Consider the following 20,535-nt stretch of genomic DNA (forward strand, 5'->3'; position numbering starts at 1 on the left):
TAGAATTGTCTGAAATTTAGAATTTATTCCTTTAAATTAGAAGAAAAGATAACTACTACTTGATAGTAGAACAAAAATACTACTGAATATATGTAGCCAGTGAACTGAGTATTGGAAATATTTCACTGTATTTTTTAACAAATTTTCAAATAACTTTTTAAAATGGTAGATTTATAAAAATTAGAAAAACCTTAAACTTATTATTATTATACCACTTTATTTTCATTTGATCAGTGATAAATTAGATTAAAAGGACAATGTTAAATGTGTGTTTTAGGAGATATAATGCCTTGTACAGTTCCAGAAATCTACTTAAGGCCAAGACAAATTATTTTATATCCTTTCTAAAAGTTTCTATCTTGTTTCTAAGCATTTTAGAAATTAGATTTTCCCATTAATAATACTTCTGGTATGTCTTCTCTTGCATTATTAGATAAACTTTTAATCTTTGGATAAATTTTTGTTAATGTTGCATAATGAACATCCACGGGATGTTCACTGGTAAATGCTGACAGTCAGATATAAAGTCTTTTTTAATGTTATGGCAAGGTATATTTTCAGGATTTGAAAAACATAAGTAGTGCCAGGAAAAATTACATGAGCTCTTTTCTTTTAACCTAGGTCTTGGGCAACTACAAAAAAGGCTATAAGCTGAGAGTTGAATTGACAGGGAGAAGAGTTACTATGCATTCTGAGGGTGTAGATGAAGTTAGGCATTTGGTCACCTAGTTAGGGGAGAGTATGGTATGAGAAGCAGTTGGAGAGGTAAGTAAGTAGGGGTCAGATTGTAAGCAGTTTTAGAGCCATGTTATAGCTATTGTAGGACTGAGAAACTTTGCTTGATTATCTGGTATTTCGAGCTTCTATGTAATGAGACACAGACTCTGCCTTTGCCCAGCCTCATCATGTGGAGGCTTTCCCCAGCATTGGAAGGGGGCCGCGGCTGGGCAGCCAAAAGAATGAGGCATATGCAGTACTTGGCTAAAGCCTGACTCGGCAAGCTAAAAAGAGGCAATCCTGTTTTGCTGTTTCAAAAGATCTAGGATGAGGGACACTGAATCTGAGGAACAGAGAGATTTTTTTAATGCTCTTCCATTCTTTAGGTATTCCCTTAGAGGCAAATGCTTGTGATTTAAGACAGGGAATATGTGTCTGTAAAGAACTGCAGTAATTTTTATAGTGAGAGGGTTTTAGTCTACAGTATTTTTGTCACAGAGACATATTTTGGAAAATGACAAACTTCTTTAGGTTTCGGAGCTGCAAGTCAGGCCCTCCTTGTGGGTGAAAACTGTGATCAGGGCCGTACACCTTCCCATCTCCATCAGACTACTGGGGTTGCTATGGTGGATTTGGGGCTTGCAGAAAAAACTAGATCTTCTGCCATTAAACATGATAGAAAAGGTTTTTATCCTTTAAAAAAATCAACAGTTTATTGAGGTAAAATTTACTTAAGGTAAAATGCACCCACTTAAAATATACAGTCTGGTGAGTTTTGGCAAATGTATAAACTTGGGAAACCATCATCATAATCAAGATACTGAATGTTTCCATCCTAAAGTTTCTTGTGCTCCTTTGCCCTCAGTCCTCCCCTCCCCCATCCCTCTATAAGATTTGTATGTTCTAGAGTTCTGTACAACTGGAATCATATAGTATGTACTCTTTTGTGTCTGGCTTTTTTAGCTCAGCATAATGTTTTAAGATTAAACAATAGTTATCGCTTGCATCAATAATCATTACTTTTTATGGCTGGGGAATATTTCATTGTATGTACATACCACAATTCTTTTATCCATTGCCCTGTTGGTGGATATTTTTAATTTTTTTTTATTTTAGTTTTGGACTCTTAAGAATAGAGCTGCCATGAATACATTTATACAAGTCTCTTAAGGACATTTGTTTTAATTTCTCTGTTGAATGCTTAGGTGTAGAATGGCTGAGTCATATAATCAAATGTATATTTACTTTTATAAGAAATTGTAAACAGTTCTCCAAAGTGAAATACTTGTTTACATGCCCTCCAGCAGTGTATTTAAGTTCCAGTTACTTTTACCAGCACTTGGTATTGTGAATCTTTTTAAGCTTCAGCTATTATTGTGGGTTTATAGTTGTACTTTTTGTGGTTTTAAATGTCATTTTCTTGATGATTAGTGATATTGAACACCTTTTCTGTCTTACCATTCATGTTTTCTTTTGTGAAGTATATATTAAAATTTTGACCATATTTTATTTGGGTTGTTTGTCATCTTTTTTAATTGTAAGATTTACTTCAATATTTGGACTACCAGTCATTTGTCAAATACATTCTTATATTACATCTATTTTTTCTCAGCCTGTGGCTTGCCTTTTCTTTTTTTTTAATTTAAGAAATGTTTGTTTACTCCAGAGTCATTATTCAGTCTACTAATAAGCCGATCAAAGGCAGTCTTTATATCTCTGTACGGTGATTTTGATCACTGGCCTTTCTTTTTGGTTCTTTCTTTCTTTTTCTATAATTCTGCTTTACATCGTCCATCTGTTCATGCATGCTGTCTATCTTTTACAGCTCTTAGTATATTAATCATAGTTATTTTAAATTGTTAGTCTCATCGTTTCAACATCCTTGCCATGTCTGACTGTGATGCTTGCTATTTGTCTTCAAGTTGTGGTGGGTTTTGTATTGTATTGTTGCCTTTTCGTAGGCCTGGTAATTTTTCTTGATAGCCAGACATGGTGTACTGGGTAAAGGGAACTAGGCCTTTAGCCATGCGGTGGTGAGGTGTGGCAGGAGGGAAGCATTCTGTGGTCCGTGATTAGGTCTCAGTCTTCAGTGAGCCTGTGCCTCTGACTGTGAACTTCACTAGTGTTTCTCAGATTTTTTTCTCCACCCGCTCTTAGGTGTGTCACGATGGCCAGAGTGTGTTGGATTTGGGTGTCTTCTTGAAGTCAGTTAGCCACAGATTGTACCCACACAGGTTAGGTTCTGGTTTCTCCTGAGGGTAGCCTTTGTTAAGCAGAACAGAGTGCTCTGGTGTATTTCAGAATGGTTTCATTTCTCCTCCCCTGCTGGAAGGATGAGGGGATTTTTCTCCAGTGTTTACTGTGCTAACCTAGCCCAGCTCCTGGAGGTAAAACTCATAACATTGGAGGGTCCTCCTTATTCTCCCTGGAGTTTTTAGCTCTCAGAGTCATCCGTCTACACTGAGCCTCCAGTGGTTCAGTTACAATTCGGGTTTCCCCGACCCCAACACTGGTTCCTGAGGTGTGTTCACTCTGAGAAGCCATGATTCCCTGTATTCACATGTCTGTCTCTCCAACTTTGGGGGCAGCAGTTTGCCCCCGTATCCTCCCCTCGTTCAAGAATCCAAGAAGAGTTGTTGATTTTTTAGTCTGTTCAGGTTTTTACTTGTTAGGATGGCATAGCAACTTACAAGCTCCTTACATTCAGAAATGGAAACTGGAAGTCCCGCCCTCAAGGTCAAGCTTTAGTACTTCCCCCGCCCAAAGCAACCACTGTTCTGCCTAAAATCTTTGTAACTTCTTGGTTTCTTTTTTAATCGAATCATGTAGTATGTACCCTATGAGTCTGGCTTCATGTGCTCAACATCATGTCTGTGAGATATATTTTAGTATGCCTTCTATATTTCATAGAGGTAGAGACTAGACCACAAACCTGTTCGCATTAACATTTGCTTTCAGTAGTATGACTTAGCCTGTAATAACCCCCTAAATTTATGTTCTTGACGGCAGATTCAGTCCTATAGATTAAAAACACATACATATATACACATTTATTTTAGTCGTTTGGTTTGGTTTTGGTAATTCTGTGTAGTGCGGTATTGAGGGTAGCACCTGCATTCAGGTCTGAGCATTGGAAATTTGTTGTTAGATAGCGATTCTGTTCCTAACATATTTTTATGTCACGCACCATTGTTGAGTGTGTGAGGAGAGAGGCCCCTGTTCTCTGTAAAAAGTGGAATAAATTGTTTAGCTTATTCTGAAGTTTTTTGATTTTTAAAATAAGGGAAAATAGATTATTGTTAAAGTCCTTTACAGATATGAAATTTTCATTTTCATTTTTATTTGTAGTCACACATTTTTTTTAAATCACTTGTGTTTTGAGCAAGAAAATTTTTTATCAACCATAATTGACATTCTGTTATTGATTAACCATAATTAGTTTTGAAATAAATTTATATTTCCTATGGTTATAAAATTAAGGAATTACTTTTAAACATTAGTTGACCTTTAGAATAGTAAACTATAGAGTTTAAAATTTTTTGTTGCATTAGAGAAAGAAACTCTTTAGACAAAAGCTGACATAGAGACTCGTTACAAACAACAGCAAAAGTGAGCTGCTTTAGTTGAATTAATAATCAAGCTTGGCTTTATGTAATAGTTCCAGTTGTAAGTGGTAGTCTATCATAACACTATTGACAAGGCACAGATATTGCCCCTTGGCACCTATAACAAGTAACTTGTTTTTTTTTCTTTTTCACGTCAGATGGGTAATGTGCCGATGTCGTAACAAGGTTTGAGGGAGGCACATCTCACACAACAGCATGACACCCAGTCATCACGCTGATGAACTACAAAAGGATCTATCTTGTTTTTTTAATCAAGAAATTTGCAGTTTTAAAAGCCAGGTGCATTTTTTATTATATTAGTATCATGTTTATCATAAAAGTATTAGGTTGTAATTATTTTAAAAGATGCTATAATAGTGGTTTTTAAGTGCCATAAACATGAATAGTCTTTTGAATATTTGCCTTTTATGATTCGGTGGTGTTTATCACTGTTTTTTTTCTCCTTTCTTTTAGGAGTCTATGATGGCTCAAGAATCTCCCAAAAATTCAGCAGCAGAAATTCCAGTAACTAGTAACGGGGAAGTTGATGACTCTCATGAACATGGCTTTAATAGGGTAAGAACATTTTCTTTCTCTTAATACAAAGACTCATGGTAAGCCTTTAAATGTTGAGACGAAAGTAAAAGACAGAGTTTAATATAGGAATATTTTCTTAGATTGGCTGATATGCCAGTAATCTAACATTATCATAAAGAGATGACTAGGAAGGTTGTGTTAGTGGTTTGTCAAGATTAAGCTCTAGGCCAGTAAGCATTTAGGCTTTAATATTATTATCAGTAATTCTTCTGTATGACCAGAACAAGAGTATATCTGATGATTTTGGAATATAACTTTATAAAACTACTTAATTTTACTTGAGATAAGAAAAAAATACTAACTATAGATTATCCTTTTAAAAATTGGCTCCGTCTAATCTCTTTCCTACGTGTCCTTAGTACTTGATTCCTAAGTGTACTACTGCTACCTTTGCTGTTCACATTCCCAAGTGGCATATTTGACTCAGTGGAGAATGAGCTGCATCTAATTTTAATCAACCTCTTATTTGAAATTGAAATTAAATGCGTTTTAATAGAAAAACCATAGGTTTGGAGATATCTGGATTCACATTTCAGCTATGCAATTTCTAGTGGTGTAACCTAAGGTGGTATTTATTTAATTTTTTCTAGTTTTTGTTTTCTAGTCTCTATAGATGCAAATCTTTTTTATTGGTATGGGGATGTTAATATTAAATAAGATAAAACAAGTAATATGCTGAATATAGTCCTGGAAATGATAGTAACATTATTTCTGGAGATATTTTCATTAAGCATCCCTTTATGGTATTTGATATGTATGTAAAACTTTAAAAGTACAGTTTTCATATTCTTGCAAAAGTAATGGTTGAAAGATAGTTGAATTATTTTACAACTTAAATAGGATTCCTTACTTCATATGTTTGAGAATAAAATCCTTTATTTTAGTTTAACAGAAGGTTACAGCTCAGGATTTCTTGTTCTCAGCAGTAAAGACATTTTGAGCCAAATAAGTTCCTTATTGTAGAAGGTTGGCCTGTGCATGTGGGAAGCTTAGCAGCATCCCTGGCGTCTTCCTACTAGATACCAGTGACACGCTCCAGGTGTGACAAGCAAAAATGTCCCCAGACATTGCTAGATGCCCCAGGAGTAGAGAGAAACTCACCTCTGGCTGAGAACCACTGTTTTAGGTAGATCATTTTAATTAATTTTAGAAAGTGCCACTGAATTTCACTTATTTTTGCCTCACCTTTGGAAGGAATTAATTTGTCTTCAAGCGTTAGGTTTCTTTTAATTGTAAGTGCTTTAACTTGGTTTCTGAGCACTTATGGCCTCACAGTGACTCACAGAAGAAAAAGACTCTTAAATTCTGAGCACACAAAGGACATTTTCACTTCGGGTTTTAGTCTTTCAGGTATTTGAAAACACTAAGACACACCTGCAATAATAAGGAAACTCAGGTTACCATCATTAGACTCCACCAATTACTTTATAAACTCCTACTAATTCAAATAACTCATTATATCAAAATGTTAGTTAATGATTGCTTCATCATATATTGGGTAAAAGCTTCTCCTGCAAATTTATTCTGCATCTATTTATTATCTACTGTATGCCAGGCACTGGAGATGTAGCTGTCAGGGAGCTGATATTCTTATAGACAATCTAATGGAAGCTAAGCACTTTTTATCTAAGAAAAAAGCAGTACATACAAAATGCTGCATTATTTTGAAGATTCACCTACCTTCTTGAATCTTTTCTTTTTCTTTTTGTTGTTTTGTTTTGCTTTTTTAGCTTTGACTTCAGCCGATGCACAGTAAAAAGCACAGATTTTAAGCTCAATGGAACCACTACCCACATCTAGGTGTAGGAACATTTCCAAGACCTTAACCGGCTCCCTCTTGCCCTCTTCTAGGCAGTGCACCCCACTCCTTCCCTCCCAGGATAATTATTTCTGCTCAAACTCTGTCCTCATAGATTGCCTTTGACTGTCCCTGAACTGCTTATAAATGGCATCATACACTATGTACTCTTTTTTGATTGACTTTCACCCAACATTATGTCTGTGAAATTTATTCGTGCTGTCGCTTGTGGCAGTATTTAATTTTTCTAAATTATAGTATAGTTTTCCTAGTGTTAATATACCACAATTTGTTCTTCAGTTGATGGATACCTAACTTGTTTTAGTCTGTGGCTATTATGAATAAAGCTGCCATGTCCATTTTTGTACAGATCTTTCCGAGTATATAATCACCTATTTCTGTTGGATATATCCCTAAAAGTAGAATTGCCTGGTCATGGGTACATGATGCTTGCCTTTGGTAGACATTGTCAACTGGTTTTCCAAAGTGATTGAACCATTTGACAATCCTACCAGAAATGAATGTGAGTTATATTTTTTCTATTTCTTACCAATTCTTGGTATTGTCATACCTTTTAATTTTAGCCATTTTGATGGAAAAATAATAGTATCTCATGATGGTTTTAACATGCATCTCCCTGATGACTAATTATATTGAGCATATTTTTATATTCTTACTGGACATGTGGGTATTATCTTTTATGAGTTGCCTTTTCAAGTCCTTCGTCCATTTTTCTATTGAGTGTGTACCTTTTTTAATTCATTTGTAGGAGTTCTTTGTATATTCCGGGAATAAGTCATTTGCTTGAATATGTGTGTTGCAAATATTTTTTTCCAGTCCGTAACTTGCTTTTGTACCCTATTAATGATATGTTTTGATGAACAAAAGTTGTTCATTTTAATGAAGCCATTTTACCAATATTTCCATTTAGTCAGTTTTGTGATCCTATTAGGATTTCTTGCCTATCCCAATATGATAAAGATACTCTGTATTCTTCTAAAAATTTTATTGTTCGCTTCTCACACTTAGGTCTTTGAGTCATTTTGAATTAAAATTTGTGTATGGGGAGATGTAGGAGTTAGGGGGTTTTTTTATGACTATCTAATTGATGTTCACAGTTTATTGGCAAGACTGGGTTCTCTACAGGGGTTGGGGTGGGGAGCTTTTGCTGTTAATCAGGTGATTATATATGTGGATTCTCTGTTTTATTTCTTGGTCTTTTTGTCAATACCATATTATCTTTTTCTTACTATAGTACTTAAATCTGGAACAAATGTTAGCTTCAGCCTTGATACCTGGTAGTTAATTCCTCCACCTTTGTTGTTCTTCACGGTTACCTTACCTTAAATCTATTCATGAGCCTTTAGTTAAGAACCTTTACACGTACAATCTAGTAAATGAATGTGTTTGGATCTCCATAGCTTGTAGTCTTGACGTTAAAAAAAAAAATTTAGATGTGGTGGTCCTAAGGCCTCTTTCGTCATTCAAGAAGACAGATGTAATGCCTGGTGATTTCTGTTAATAGACTGAAACTGTACTTACTGTAAAAGCACAGAGTGCATTTGGGGATCAGTCTGACATTGTTAGAAAATGGCACCGGGGAGGTTTTGGGGTGCATGCTAAAGGTGGCTGTAAATGTCACTTGGGCCTGTACAGCAGTGGTTCTCAAACTGCTGCACAATCGAATCACCTGAGAATCACTCCAGACCTGGAAACTGAGTATTAACCATTTTTAAATTTGCTATTTAAATTCAGATCCAAATTTGAGAACCAGTGCTATGGATAAGTGCTTTTCAAATTTGAATGTGCTTATGAATCCCCTGGATTGTGTTAAGATGTAGATTCTAACTTGAGGTGCAAGGTGGGGCCCTAGAGGCTGCATTTTAACAAGATCCCAGGTAATGCTGCTGCTGTTGGCCAATGGGCTAGTTTAATAGCAAAACCATAGACAATGGGAAACCACCCAAAATTTCTGTCTGAGGGGGTGATGTAATCAAAACTAAGCTTCCCAGAGATGAATCAAGCATACCTTAGCACAGTAGATATAAAGGGGAGGGAATGAACCAGGAGATGAGTAAGGAAGCTACAGAAGGAGAGGGAGATGCGGTTAGAGAAGTCTGAAGGGATCACTGAGGAGAGGTGACCCTGTCATATTCAGTGCTACCTCACAGGGCTGTTGATATGGGGTGGACTTGTAAAAAGCCCTAAAAGATCTAAAAGATCATATGAAACTCGTCTACTTTGGTATGTGGTCCTTCCAGCAGTCTGAGTAACTAAATAGCAGAGCATGGGCATGAATGCCAGTTCCCTTGCCTTCTCCTTGTGGAAGAGACCGTTGCCCCTGTCCCTTCTGTTCCCCTTCCAGGCACATGGGGGCGGGGAGTTGCCTGTGCCTGCACCTTTGCAGCTGGAAAGGACCCCATAACTGGGTCTCAGCAGGTAGCATGGACCAAGCCTCCAGTCACCAGTGCTCACCCTTCCTTCCCTGCAACCCTGCTGCCCCAGTAACAACTGTGAGGGCAGAGCCCAGCTCCCACTGAAGGAACGATATGGACAGTGCCCACCGACAGGTAGACGGAATGAGAAATACACTTTTGTTAGGTTAAGTGACAGAGATCTTCAGGTGATCATTACTGCGACATGAGCCTGGCCAGTCCTGACTGACTAATAGATACACTGATCAATCGCCTTCACCCGTCATGGTCTAATCCCAGAAACCTGGCAGAGGCAATCTGATGGTCTGGTAAGCCTGCTGATGGAGCCGCTCCAATTCTGGTTAGCATGGGGATGTTGCTTGAAGATCCTGAACCTAGTGACTCACGTAACCCACAGGACTGCTGGGGAAACCCAAGTCCTCACACCTCAGAAGGGCTTCCTCAACTGAAGCTTTCCTGGGAAATAAGATATTTCTGAAATAAGTGTTTTGTCTTCCTTCCCTTGTTCCCCCGTATCATAGCTAGAGAGAATCATACATTATTATTTAGCTTTCACCTCTGCTCTCTATTTCAATCCAGACTCCCTCTATGCCATTTTCTACATTCAGAATTTTAACTAAAGAGTGTGACACAGATCTATTGTTAAGAAGATTCAAATAATATTGGATGATTTTTTAAATTAAAAAAGTAAGTGTTGCTTTTAAAAATCACACCAAACCAAAGCCATTTTCGAAGGCTCTAATGTCACTTAGCTAAACACCACCCTGAAATTAGATATTTGAAGTCCGCAAATGGATGTAAAACAGATTCTGTGTGAATACAGTATTAAAATAATGACTTGAAACTGCTTCAAAGGTAAATTATCAATTTTAGTTGTATCTCATGATTTCGTCTTTGTTTATTGATAGAAATACCTATTTTCCCAAGTGAATAGTGAGCAATGTCCTGGGAAAATATTCTTTTCTATCATGAAATCAGGAAGTGGAAAGAGTACTGCATTGAACACTTGATAAATATTTTTTTAAATTAAGTTGATGTATAAGCTAGACCTAAATCTCTCATTTATAAAGTGGAGTTAGACATTTTTTCATCTCCAAAGTTTTATGCAGTGCTTGTTTAGGATTCCCTTCAGTGGGGAATGTGAACCTATATTAGCCAGAAATTTGAGTATTTCTCAAAGAATGTTTTTAGTTCTATTCTCAGATTCTTAAACACCCTCAAATTGTCCATCTACCAGTGTTTTATTTACCTTTCATATAACTTAATTTTTAAAAATTCAGAATTCATTCTAATCAGTCATCATCAGTTCAGCTGTTTAATTTGCTTTCTTGCTTAGACATAATCTTATAATTGTTATCTGTGTCTAAATGTATGACATATTAAAAATAAAGCCCATATGAGATTTCAAAAAAAAAAATCACTTGCCTTTGAGTAGCACAGAAGAAAGTTTTTTTAATCCTTTCAAATTTTAACTTTATAATACAGAGTCTTACTAGAATGAAGTGAATTAAACCATAATGTAGCTGTTCTTTGCTTATGCAGTCAAAGCCAGTTAGCTTGCTGCTTTGTAAGTTTACTCATGGTTAATGTTGAGTTCTCTTTTGGTGATTCCCTTGCAATGTTATTTTCCTTTTGAGTGCGAGGTAGAGCAGGGAGAAAGGAGATGTGGTCCTGGAAGTTCCCCCTGGTCAGAGGTGAATTTTCCCAGTGGGCAGGGCTCCTTAGAAGCAATACTCCCCTTCGCCAGCACACCCAGCTTCACCTCCCTGAAGAAATTCAGAAAGTCGTAAAACTTGTTTCTGCCGGTAACTGCTCTTATTAAAAATTGGTGAATAATGTGTATCCTACATTTTTATTGTACTTTGATTAAATTAAAAATTGGCTATGTAATCCCTTTCACTGTGAGTAAAAACAATATTTCAAAAGCTCCTTTTTACTGTTTTGAATAAATTACACTCAAGATCTATTAGGCTTATCTTTATCCAAATTTTGGCATGCATTCCCTCCTTTAATTCCCGAGCAATAAAGAGGAAATTGCATATAATCTCAAATCTATATTTCTATTTTAATATGGACAAAAGTTCATGAAAGTGTTAAAATGTACTGCTTAGCATTAGACTATATTTTATAAACTGGTAAAGAAATCTCATGCAAAACTGAATCATAACCAGAGTTTTCTGAGGCATTTTACTTAAATACATTTTCCTTTTAAACCTATTTGTTGTTTAAAGTTATATAATGGCTTTTATTTAATGCATACTGCATAATGCACTTCAAAAAGTATAGTCTTGCATAAAATTAAGATGGTCGCTTATTAAGTCGTCATAACTTGTCTGGCCAGCTGGTGTCGCTGTGGCACAGGCCATGAGATGTAATGTTTCTGTGTCTCATTGCAGATGTTTCATTTTTCATTTGATTTCCCTTCTTAGTCTGTCCAATTAGAGGCTCTGGTTAGATGCTTCACATGTATATAGAGATTAGAGTGGAAGAACTTGTCATAGGAATCTCCGGCAGCAGTTTAACATTTGTCGACGTTTTGAAGTTTATTACTCTTTTTGTGAAGATGAGGGGAAACCGCTATATGTAGAGTACTGGTAGTCTAGAAGTACCAGTGGAGGGCTGAGAAAATGCTGACCCTGCCTTCTACCCACTTGAAAAGTAGAATGTTAGAGGATGATCAGCTTTGACTCAAGATAAATGTAGAGAGGAGGCAGCGAGGACGCTGCGAGGAGGTTACGGATGCTGCAGTATGTTCACAGCGGGCCTGGGGTAGCTTTGCAGATAACCCTTATAGGCAGCTAACTGGCAGAACAGCAAAGGGGACTTAAATTGCCAAAATTCATAGAACATTTAACATAATGTTTTCTATTTGTTTCTTTAAAAATTATATTATGTAAATGCTTTGAAAAGTTTTATCCATTTTGAAGAATGGGATAGGATGTTTAAATTTAGAAAATTTCTTAGTATAAGAAGAATTAATATTACATCTGCTAGATGCTAGAATTACTAAAGAGGAACAAGATGAATAAACAGCCTGGTCTTAGAGAGCTTACAGTCAGCAGGGAGAGAAGATATTGATAAATCAATTTTTATACTGTGTGAGAAGTGATATACTGTACCAAGTCTAGCGTGGTCTGAGAACTGGTAGGAGGAGTGAGGAAAGTTTACCTGAGGAATCACTCTATCCAAGCTGCATCTGAAGGATGAGCTGGCCAGATGAAGAAGGGCGAAGAATGTTCCCACCAGAGGCAATTCTAAAGCCCTGAAAAAGGTGTGAGATCACAGAATTAAAAGTTCACTATTGCTAAGGAGGAAAGTGTAGGGGCAGATGTGTGAGAAATGAGACTAGAGAGGTAAGTAGGGGGCCAGATCCCACAAAACCTTAGAATCATATTGAAGAATAAAAAAGGCAATGGAGGGCAACTAAATGACATAAAATGAAAGGGTCTCAGTCCAGTTCACATTTTAGAAAGTTGTCTCTGCCTACAATTTGAAGAATGAATTTTAGGAGTGACAAAACTATAAAGACCAGGGAGACAGATCTGTTAAGTCACCAAGGGAGGAGGGGAAGTGAGACTTAGGACTTTTCTTTTGTAGAGAAACTAGAACTAGTAAAGAATGCCAAGCCATTTTTAAAGATGTGGATAGGAGGAAAACTGGGAGAATTTATGTAAGGAAATTAAGGGAAAAGAGAGTTTGTGTAACTTGTAAAATAATTGGGGACTCCTTTTAGATTCTTGGTGGTTACATATATGTGTTGTGAATCACTCCCGTATATACTATTTCTCTTCGCCCTAAGTAAAGGGAAGGATTAATCAATCTTTAGTTCTGCTTATATTTTGTAGTGTTGTGCATCTTATTAAGGATGTATATTTTAAAACAAATTTGCTGAACATTTTGTGTTTTTCATGTGTTGGTCTTGCACTAACTTAGTTCAAAAGCAGATTACCATGCTAAATTATAAATTCTAAAGTTATATCTTAAACTCATTTTTTTTCTTCTGTTAAAATGTGCAAAATGGAGCCAAGTAATTTTGTTTAAAAAATGAGCCCCCTTCACAGCTTTATGGAAGCTATTACTACAAACACTATTATGTCTCTTTTGAAAAGGACTTAAAATATATGTGAAGCTTTTTTGCCAAAAGGATTATATTTGTCTTAGCTTAATTATTTGAAAATTTATTATTTTTTAAACTATTGAATATTGCAGCATTATCCTTATAGCTTGAACAGAAAGTTAACTTTAGGTTTATTCCATTTTATTGTGTAGTTATTAAGCACGACTTTGCAAAAGTCTTAAATTTTTTAGCCAATGCCAGTGACATAAAAATGCAAATCAGAGATTTTACGTTGTTGGTTATAAATGGGCTCATTGTCTCTCAAATATATTCCGGAAACTATAGGAGTGAATGCAGTAGCAGATATTTTAAAAGCTACTAAGCCGAGCACAGCCTTGTAACTGAGATACTTTAAAAAAAATTAAGAGTTAATGTAAAGGCATATTTTAAGTTTTTGTGACCTATCAGGCTAAACTATATTATTCAGAAAGTATGTGTTTTACAAAAAAACAGTTAACAAGCTCATGAAATAATGAGTGTTATCTCAGAAGTCATGCATTCCTCTCACACAGCACATGCCAGCCAGACCACTATCAAAATGATAATTCTGTTCAGAATCTGAATGGACTCATTTGTATCACTTTTGGTTAGACTCCTTCTGTTATTAACAGTTTAAGCATGGGAAGGCCTTAGTGCTTTTCATATTTTACATCTGTTTTACATAAAACAGGGGAGGGTTTTTTTGTTTATTTTCTGGGAGCACCTTTGTTTGTTAAATAAAGGACCCTGGGAGATCAGTGGGAGGAGTTTGAGTGAGATGTAATACCTTAAAGTTGTTTCTCCTAGAGGCCGTGCATGACAAGATGGGAGGTGTTCCTGTCACTTTTTGAAAACTTAGGAAAACTTAGGTAATCAGAGATATGCATCATATTTACTGTTTAACCTGTTCCTAGCGCTCCTCTTCCCAACTACTGCTACTACTATATCTCTTTTTACACAATATTTTGTGACAGAACAGATGATTCATATGAGTAATGTTTTTTCAGGTAAGCTCCAAGAATACAGCAAACACAGTTCTTTTGGACTTCTATGCCATTTGTGTGTTTTTGAGTGTGTTTAGAACTAATAAGTTCAGCAAAGTTGGAGGATATGAGTAATACGCAAAACTCAGTTTTATTTCTATACATTAGGCATAAGTAATCCAAAAATCAGGAAAATCCAAATCAACACTACTTTGAGATACTACTTCTTTCTTGCCAAGATGGCTATAATCAAAACGACATATAATAAGTATTGGTGAGGATGTAGAGAAATTAGAACCCTCATACATTGCTTTTGGGAATGTAAAATGGTGCAGTCATTTTGGAAGACAGTCTTGACAATTTCTCGAAAAGTTAAACATAGACTATCATATAACCCAGCCAAAAATAGGTACACTAATGTTCATAGAAACATTATTTGTAATACTCAAAAAGTGGAAACAATCTAAGTGATGATCCATTCAACTGATGAATGAATAAACAGTGATATATCCATATAATGGAATATTATTCAACTATAAAAATAAATGAACTACTGATGCATGTTAGCAGTACAAATGAGCCTTGAACATACTATAGTATGTACAAGACGTACTACGTGGTTCCATTTATATGGCTGTCCAGAGTAAGTAAATCCATTGAACTAGAAAGTAGATTAGTGGTTCTAAGGGGCTGGGGAAAGATAAGAATGGAAAGTGACTTCTAATGGGTACAGAGTTTTTTTGTGGGGGGGGGGGTGATGAAATGTTTTAAAATTAGTGATGATGGCTACACAACTCTGTAAATATACCAAAACCACTAGCATACACTTTAAAAGGATGAATTTTATGGCATATGAGGTACATTTCAATACCTACTTGTCTACCAGTCAATTAAGAAATGGAACATTTAAATTATTGTTCTTTTCCCACATAGCTGCATGGCTCACTTTGTCACTTTGTTCCCATGTTGGACCCCCTCAGAGAGACCTTCCCTGCGTACCCCACCTAAAGTAGCACCTTTCACCTGTCGTTCTATATCCCTCTTTATCCTCCCTTTTAAAAAATTTTTTTTAAAAAGGCAACTTATTTACTACTTACTTATTACCTTCCATACATTCATTTGTTTACTATCAGTCTCTTCCTCCCCCCAACCCCTGTGTGGGTATAGTATGGGCAGAGACTTTACCTGTTTTCTATACTGCTGTGTATACAGTGTCTAGAGCAGTGGCTGTCATAAAGTTGGTGCTGATTTAATTAGAAAATAAATCCTTTATGTTCCAGAGCTCAAGCAGTGTTTTCTTCTTTCCTCTTTGGTTCTTATGGGCTTAGTCCCGATTCTGAGTTCCTGTGATGCTTACTGTCTTTACTTGGGTACTAAGTTCTACTTTTATGTTAATGTTTGTATATCTTGTCTCTCCAGTGAAGCAAAGACTGTATTTCTCTTTTTCTTTGCCCAGAAAGCCTAACATATAATTAAGAATAAGCAAATAACTCATTAAATTAATTTTTTAAAAAAATAAACCTATTGGTATAGGAGCTTCTTAATCTAATGGTGCTGAGTCATAAGTTCTTTAGTTCACTCAACAAATTCATTTGTTGATTCAGCAAATACTTATTGAACATCTACTACGTCTCAGGCACTTATTTCAGGCATTAAATATATAGTAAACAAAATAGACAACCTCCTTGCTCTCATAAAGATTACAGTATAGGAAGGGTGACAAAGATAAATATACACATAATATATTACCTAGATGTAACTGCTATGAGAAAAATAACACAGTAAGCAGAAAAGGGAATTTCATTGCAAGATTGCAGGAGTTGCTATTTTATATGTTGGTGGGGAAAAGCCTCTCTGGCTAAAGGACTAATAAAGGAAAAAGTCTGGATTTCTGGTAGAAGAGCATACTAGGAAAGGCCCTAAACTAGAGGTAGGTTTATTGTTTTTGAAGAAATAGTGTGGCTGCAAGGCTCAGGCTAGTAGGACATAAGTCAAATCATGTGATCCTTTAAGAATATTTAATAGTCTGGGTTTTATGTCAGGTGAGACTGGGGGCTTTTGGAGAGTTTCGCATAGGGGATAACTTTGGTCGATGTGTGGAGTTAGAGGTGTGTGTCATGGACAGACAGGGAGACCATCTGGGAGGCTCTTGGAATAATCCAGGTAACATGATGCTGGCTTAGACCAGGATGATAGTAGTGGAGGTGGTAAGAATTGGTTTGATCCTGGGTATATTTTGAGGGTAGATCTGATAGGATCTGCTGATAGTGTGGATGTGAGTATGAGAGAAAAAGAAGAGTCAAAGATAACTCCTAAGATTTTTGTCTAAGATTTTGGTAATAGAGATGCCGTTAACCGAAAGACGTAAAAACTATAACTGATTTTTTTGTTTTGTTTTGTCTGTGAAGGGTGGAGATTTACTATGGAATCAATCAATTTTGTACATATTAAGTTTGAGATGTTTATTTGATATGTAAGTGGAAATGACAGGTATGTGGTTAGATATATTGGAGTTAAAGAGGGAGGCCCAGGTAAGACACATACATTTGGTAGTCGTCAATGTATTTCTAAGAATCGGTAAGATCATCCAATGAATGTATGAATAAGTTCTCTGAACCCTGGGACACTTGCGAATTTGGAGATTGGGGAGATGAATCAGTTGAATGTGTAGCAAGGAGAGAATATCAAACACTGTTTCATAAATCATATAAGATGAGAATTGACCTCATTAGTTATTCAGGGTCCACTATACCAATCAGGTAATCGGTTAGGCAAAATTAATGAGGTTCTCAAGAAAAACCCTTCTCAACACTTGTCAGTTATGAGAGACCGTATCTGTTAAGTGTTGACTTCGCAAGTTCTGACTTTGCAAATTGGGAAGCTCAAAATGTTCCGAGTTTTTAAATTGTAGCTGTAAATTATGTATGGTGGGGTAGAGTATTAAGAAAGGATTTTAAAGACATATTTGTCTTCTAGTGAATCAATAACTTGTTATTGTGGAAAACTGGTAGGATCCATTCATAGACTCTGCTTATGAAAATTGAGTAATTACTCATATCTAAGCCAGAAAAAAGGGACTTTTAATTGGAAATTTACATTTCTTGATTTCTTTCTTTTTCTTAACTATTAAGACAGAATGTTGGATATTATATTTATTACAGTAAAGTTCCAGTTGTAAGCTAATGTACAGTTAGGTTGACGAATATCAGTGTTCAGTGTAATCTAGATAGCAGGAAATTTCTTTTACCTCACCTTAGTTGACGTCAGAGAAACCCGGTTTTCCAAGCCAGCCTTGAAATCAAAGGGAAATTAACATTGCAAGTGAATGATTTGTTTATACTGACCATGAGCCAAGCTTATCGTGATTATATTAGACATCGGTCAGTTTTTTTACTATTAAACATGGCTTTTTTTAGTCGTCTTAATTCTGTTCTTTAAAATGATTTTCCTGATATAGCAGTAGATTAGAAATTTGAAAATTGTATTTTGATATCTACCTGCTGCTTAGTTCTAGAATAATGAAAGTATTTTTTATTTAACATGCATTGTACCTCTTAATAGCAAATCTTACTGAGTTTGCTACTGATTACACATCATGACAGAATGCCATGTGACAGCATAAGGAAATACTACATAGTAGAGAGAAAATTTAAGATGTGATTAAAAGGACACAATTATGCTGAACTGTGATGTGAGATTTTTTGCAAAAATTTTCTCTCTTATTCAAATTTTGCTAAGGATTTGAAACGTTCATTGCCAGCTGGACTTGGTCTCTCAGAAACCCAAATTACATCTCATGGTTTTGACAGTACCAAAGAGGGGGTTATTGAAGCAGGAACACTTCAAGGTAAGAGCCCACGTATTTTTAAAGATGACTGGGGTGGAGGATGGGAGAAGTTCATCAAATGCTATCTTTATTAAGAAAGTGTAAGAGTTGAGCCCTTTAATTCTGTGATAAAACACCAATAATAAACATACTCCTTTTTCTCTTCCATTTAAATAATTTAGGAATTAGTTTAGTAGGAGTCTGTAGATAAATCAATGTGCATAATTTCACCAATTGTTATTAGGGAATTAATTTTAAAATAGCGAAATAAAAACTCAGAAATTAAGAATGCAGATTTAAATTATTTTAGCTTATAACCGCAAACTATAGCTATAAGTCAATGTTGATTTGTACAATGCTTATTTCCTATTTCAAAGCAATTAGGAAAATATAACTTCTATTTTTTATACTATACATACTGTATAGGAATAAGACCAGCGTCATATTTGGTAATTTGCTAAGAGGACTCAGTCAATAGTCATACTCATGGCTATGATTATTTTAGCAAAAGTATGGCAAGCACGGTTAGCAAAAGCCAAGAATGCCTGAGGCAGAGTCTGGGGGAAACTAGGCCCAGTACAGTCACACAGAACATGCTTAATTCCACTGCTGTGACAACATGACAAGAACTGTGACAACATGCGTGAAGTATTGCTAACCAGGGAAGCTATTAGAGAGAGACTCAGTGCCCAGGGTTTTTATTGGGGATCGTTCACACAGGCCCCCTCTAGCTAGCATGTACCAGGATTGCAGACTCCCAGAAGGAAAGCAAGTGTTTAGCGTGGACCACGTGGTTTATATAAACAGTTTAGGCATAGTGAGCCAGTCTTAACATTCTGGGAATGGAGGAAATCTTCCCCAAATTTAAGTTCCCATATACCAATCAATAGTCAGTCTTGTAAGCTGGTCTTTTTTAAGGATAAGCAGTTGGACCTCCTTTGTTAACTCTTTTCTGCACTTTTCTATTCCATATATGTGTCTGTTTTTAATATGAAGAACAAAGTTACCTCCTTTTTTTAATGTTCTTTTTAAGTGTTTTTTCAGTTTCACATGAGTCAAAGAAGGAAAAATTATATAAACATTTGGATGTAAAAAATGAGTTGTTTTCTTGACAGAGCTCTAGTTAAAGTAGTAGTTATAGATTATGTTCAATGAAGTATGTTAATTTTAATACAACGTTGTGATTTTACAAAATGAAGAAAAGTTATTTCCATGCCTTTGCAATCCTTAGCTGTCTTGCAGATAATAGTATTCTATATTTGAGTGCCTAAAATTATGAGAGTTTAAGGTAGAAGGCTTACTTTGTATAATGTGACACCATTTTTGGACGAATAACTAATTTCCAAATTTAAATATCAATATAGAATTAAAAAATACTTTTATTATTAAGACATTTAAGTATTTTCAGTGAAATTATTTAGCTGACATTTGGTTTAATCTTTTTCCCCTTAAATGGAATAGCATTATACAATAATTAAAATCAACTGGCCATTTGTAAACTGCTGTGCACGAGTATGAAAATGCCAGTCATTTTCACTTGCTTGTAGATCATCCTAATCCTTCAAGTTGGAATAAAAATTATGTTTCGCAATAATGGCAGTAATTTATGTGTCTTCGAGTTTGCTTTATAAAATATTTTTTGATACAGGCTATATTACTAATATATCAAAAAGATAATATCAAAAAGATAATCATTCTGCCATACTCATATTAGTTAAGCATTTCATTGGAAAGTTGTAGTTTTAAATGCCTTTGTTTTAAGACATATATATAGATAAATTGGAATGAACATGAGAAAGAGCAACATGATTGAAATTGAGGAAATAGGTCTTAGGAAAAAATGTTAATGTTATTGAGACTGCATTAGCTCTCTGGAAAAATGACCGAATGATGATGACTTTATTATTTGAACAGTTGTTGCAAGAAGACTATTTATTAGCCATTTACTTTTCCATCTCTAGAGCAAATTTAAAGGAAATTCTACGTCGTTTCAGCCTAATAACAAATATTGAAATCTGCTTAACAAATATGTTGCAGAATTAATAATCATGGAAATCATGAATAAATCAAAGCTCATATAAGAATGATATGTACTTTGTACACAAGTTTTGTTTTAATGGGGTTTTAATCATTGCATGCATATATTCATATTTCTAGATTTCTGTTGTTGAGATGAAACAGAGCTAATATATCAAATTCGCTCAATTAGCAAGATCCTAGACTTTTAAGAATTATTTTTATCAGGTACTAGTGACTGGTTTTAATAACTAATTTACTCTAAATTAGTAATTGAAAGGATTGAAGATACAGAGAAGTGATAATTACCCTTGAAAGTGAAGCAAAAATCTGAGTACCCAGTTACTCAGCACCATGTCTTTTGCCGTTTTAGTTTGGGAAGTTCTATATCATTTGTTACATATACTATGCACATTTCATGTTGTGTCATAAGATTGTGTCTTATGCAAGATTAATCAACAG

General features: G+C 35.4%; 1 protein-coding gene and 1 non-coding gene across 13 annotated transcripts in view; one reads left to right on the forward strand and one right to left on the reverse strand.

Annotated features, from left to right (window-relative positions):
- The window catches only part of ARFIP1 (ADP ribosylation factor interacting protein 1), an 81,571-nt gene that overhangs the window by 17,275 nt on the left and 43,761 nt on the right, over positions 1–20,535 (forward strand). For 7 of the 12 annotated variants that reach the window (XM_016144589.2, XM_016144590.2, XM_016144594.2 and 4 more), the window contains 2 exons: positions 4,797–4,898; positions 17,970–18,078. In XM_016144589.2, coding sequence (XP_016000075.1) covers positions 4,803–4,898; positions 17,970–18,078 — 205 coding nt within the window. In that variant the 5' untranslated portion in view covers positions 4,797–4,802. Of the gene's footprint in view, positions 1–4,480; positions 4,623–4,796; positions 4,899–17,969; positions 18,079–20,535 lie in introns of those variants that run through there. The other 5 variants (XM_036233557.1, XM_016144585.2, XM_036233559.1 and 2 more) reach the window with 2 other exon arrangements.
- LOC118612525 lies at positions 4,475–4,577 on the reverse strand. Its single transcript, XR_004955054.1, has one exon. It is a non-coding gene; the product is annotated as a small nucleolar RNA U13 (small nucleolar RNA).

Source organism: Rousettus aegyptiacus, unplaced genomic scaffold, assembly GCF_014176215.1.
Source record: "Rousettus aegyptiacus isolate mRouAeg1 unplaced genomic scaffold, mRouAeg1.p scaffold_m13_p_16, whole genome shotgun sequence".
In the NCBI taxonomy this organism is placed as follows: Eukaryota; Metazoa; Chordata; class Mammalia; order Chiroptera; family Pteropodidae; genus Rousettus; species Rousettus aegyptiacus.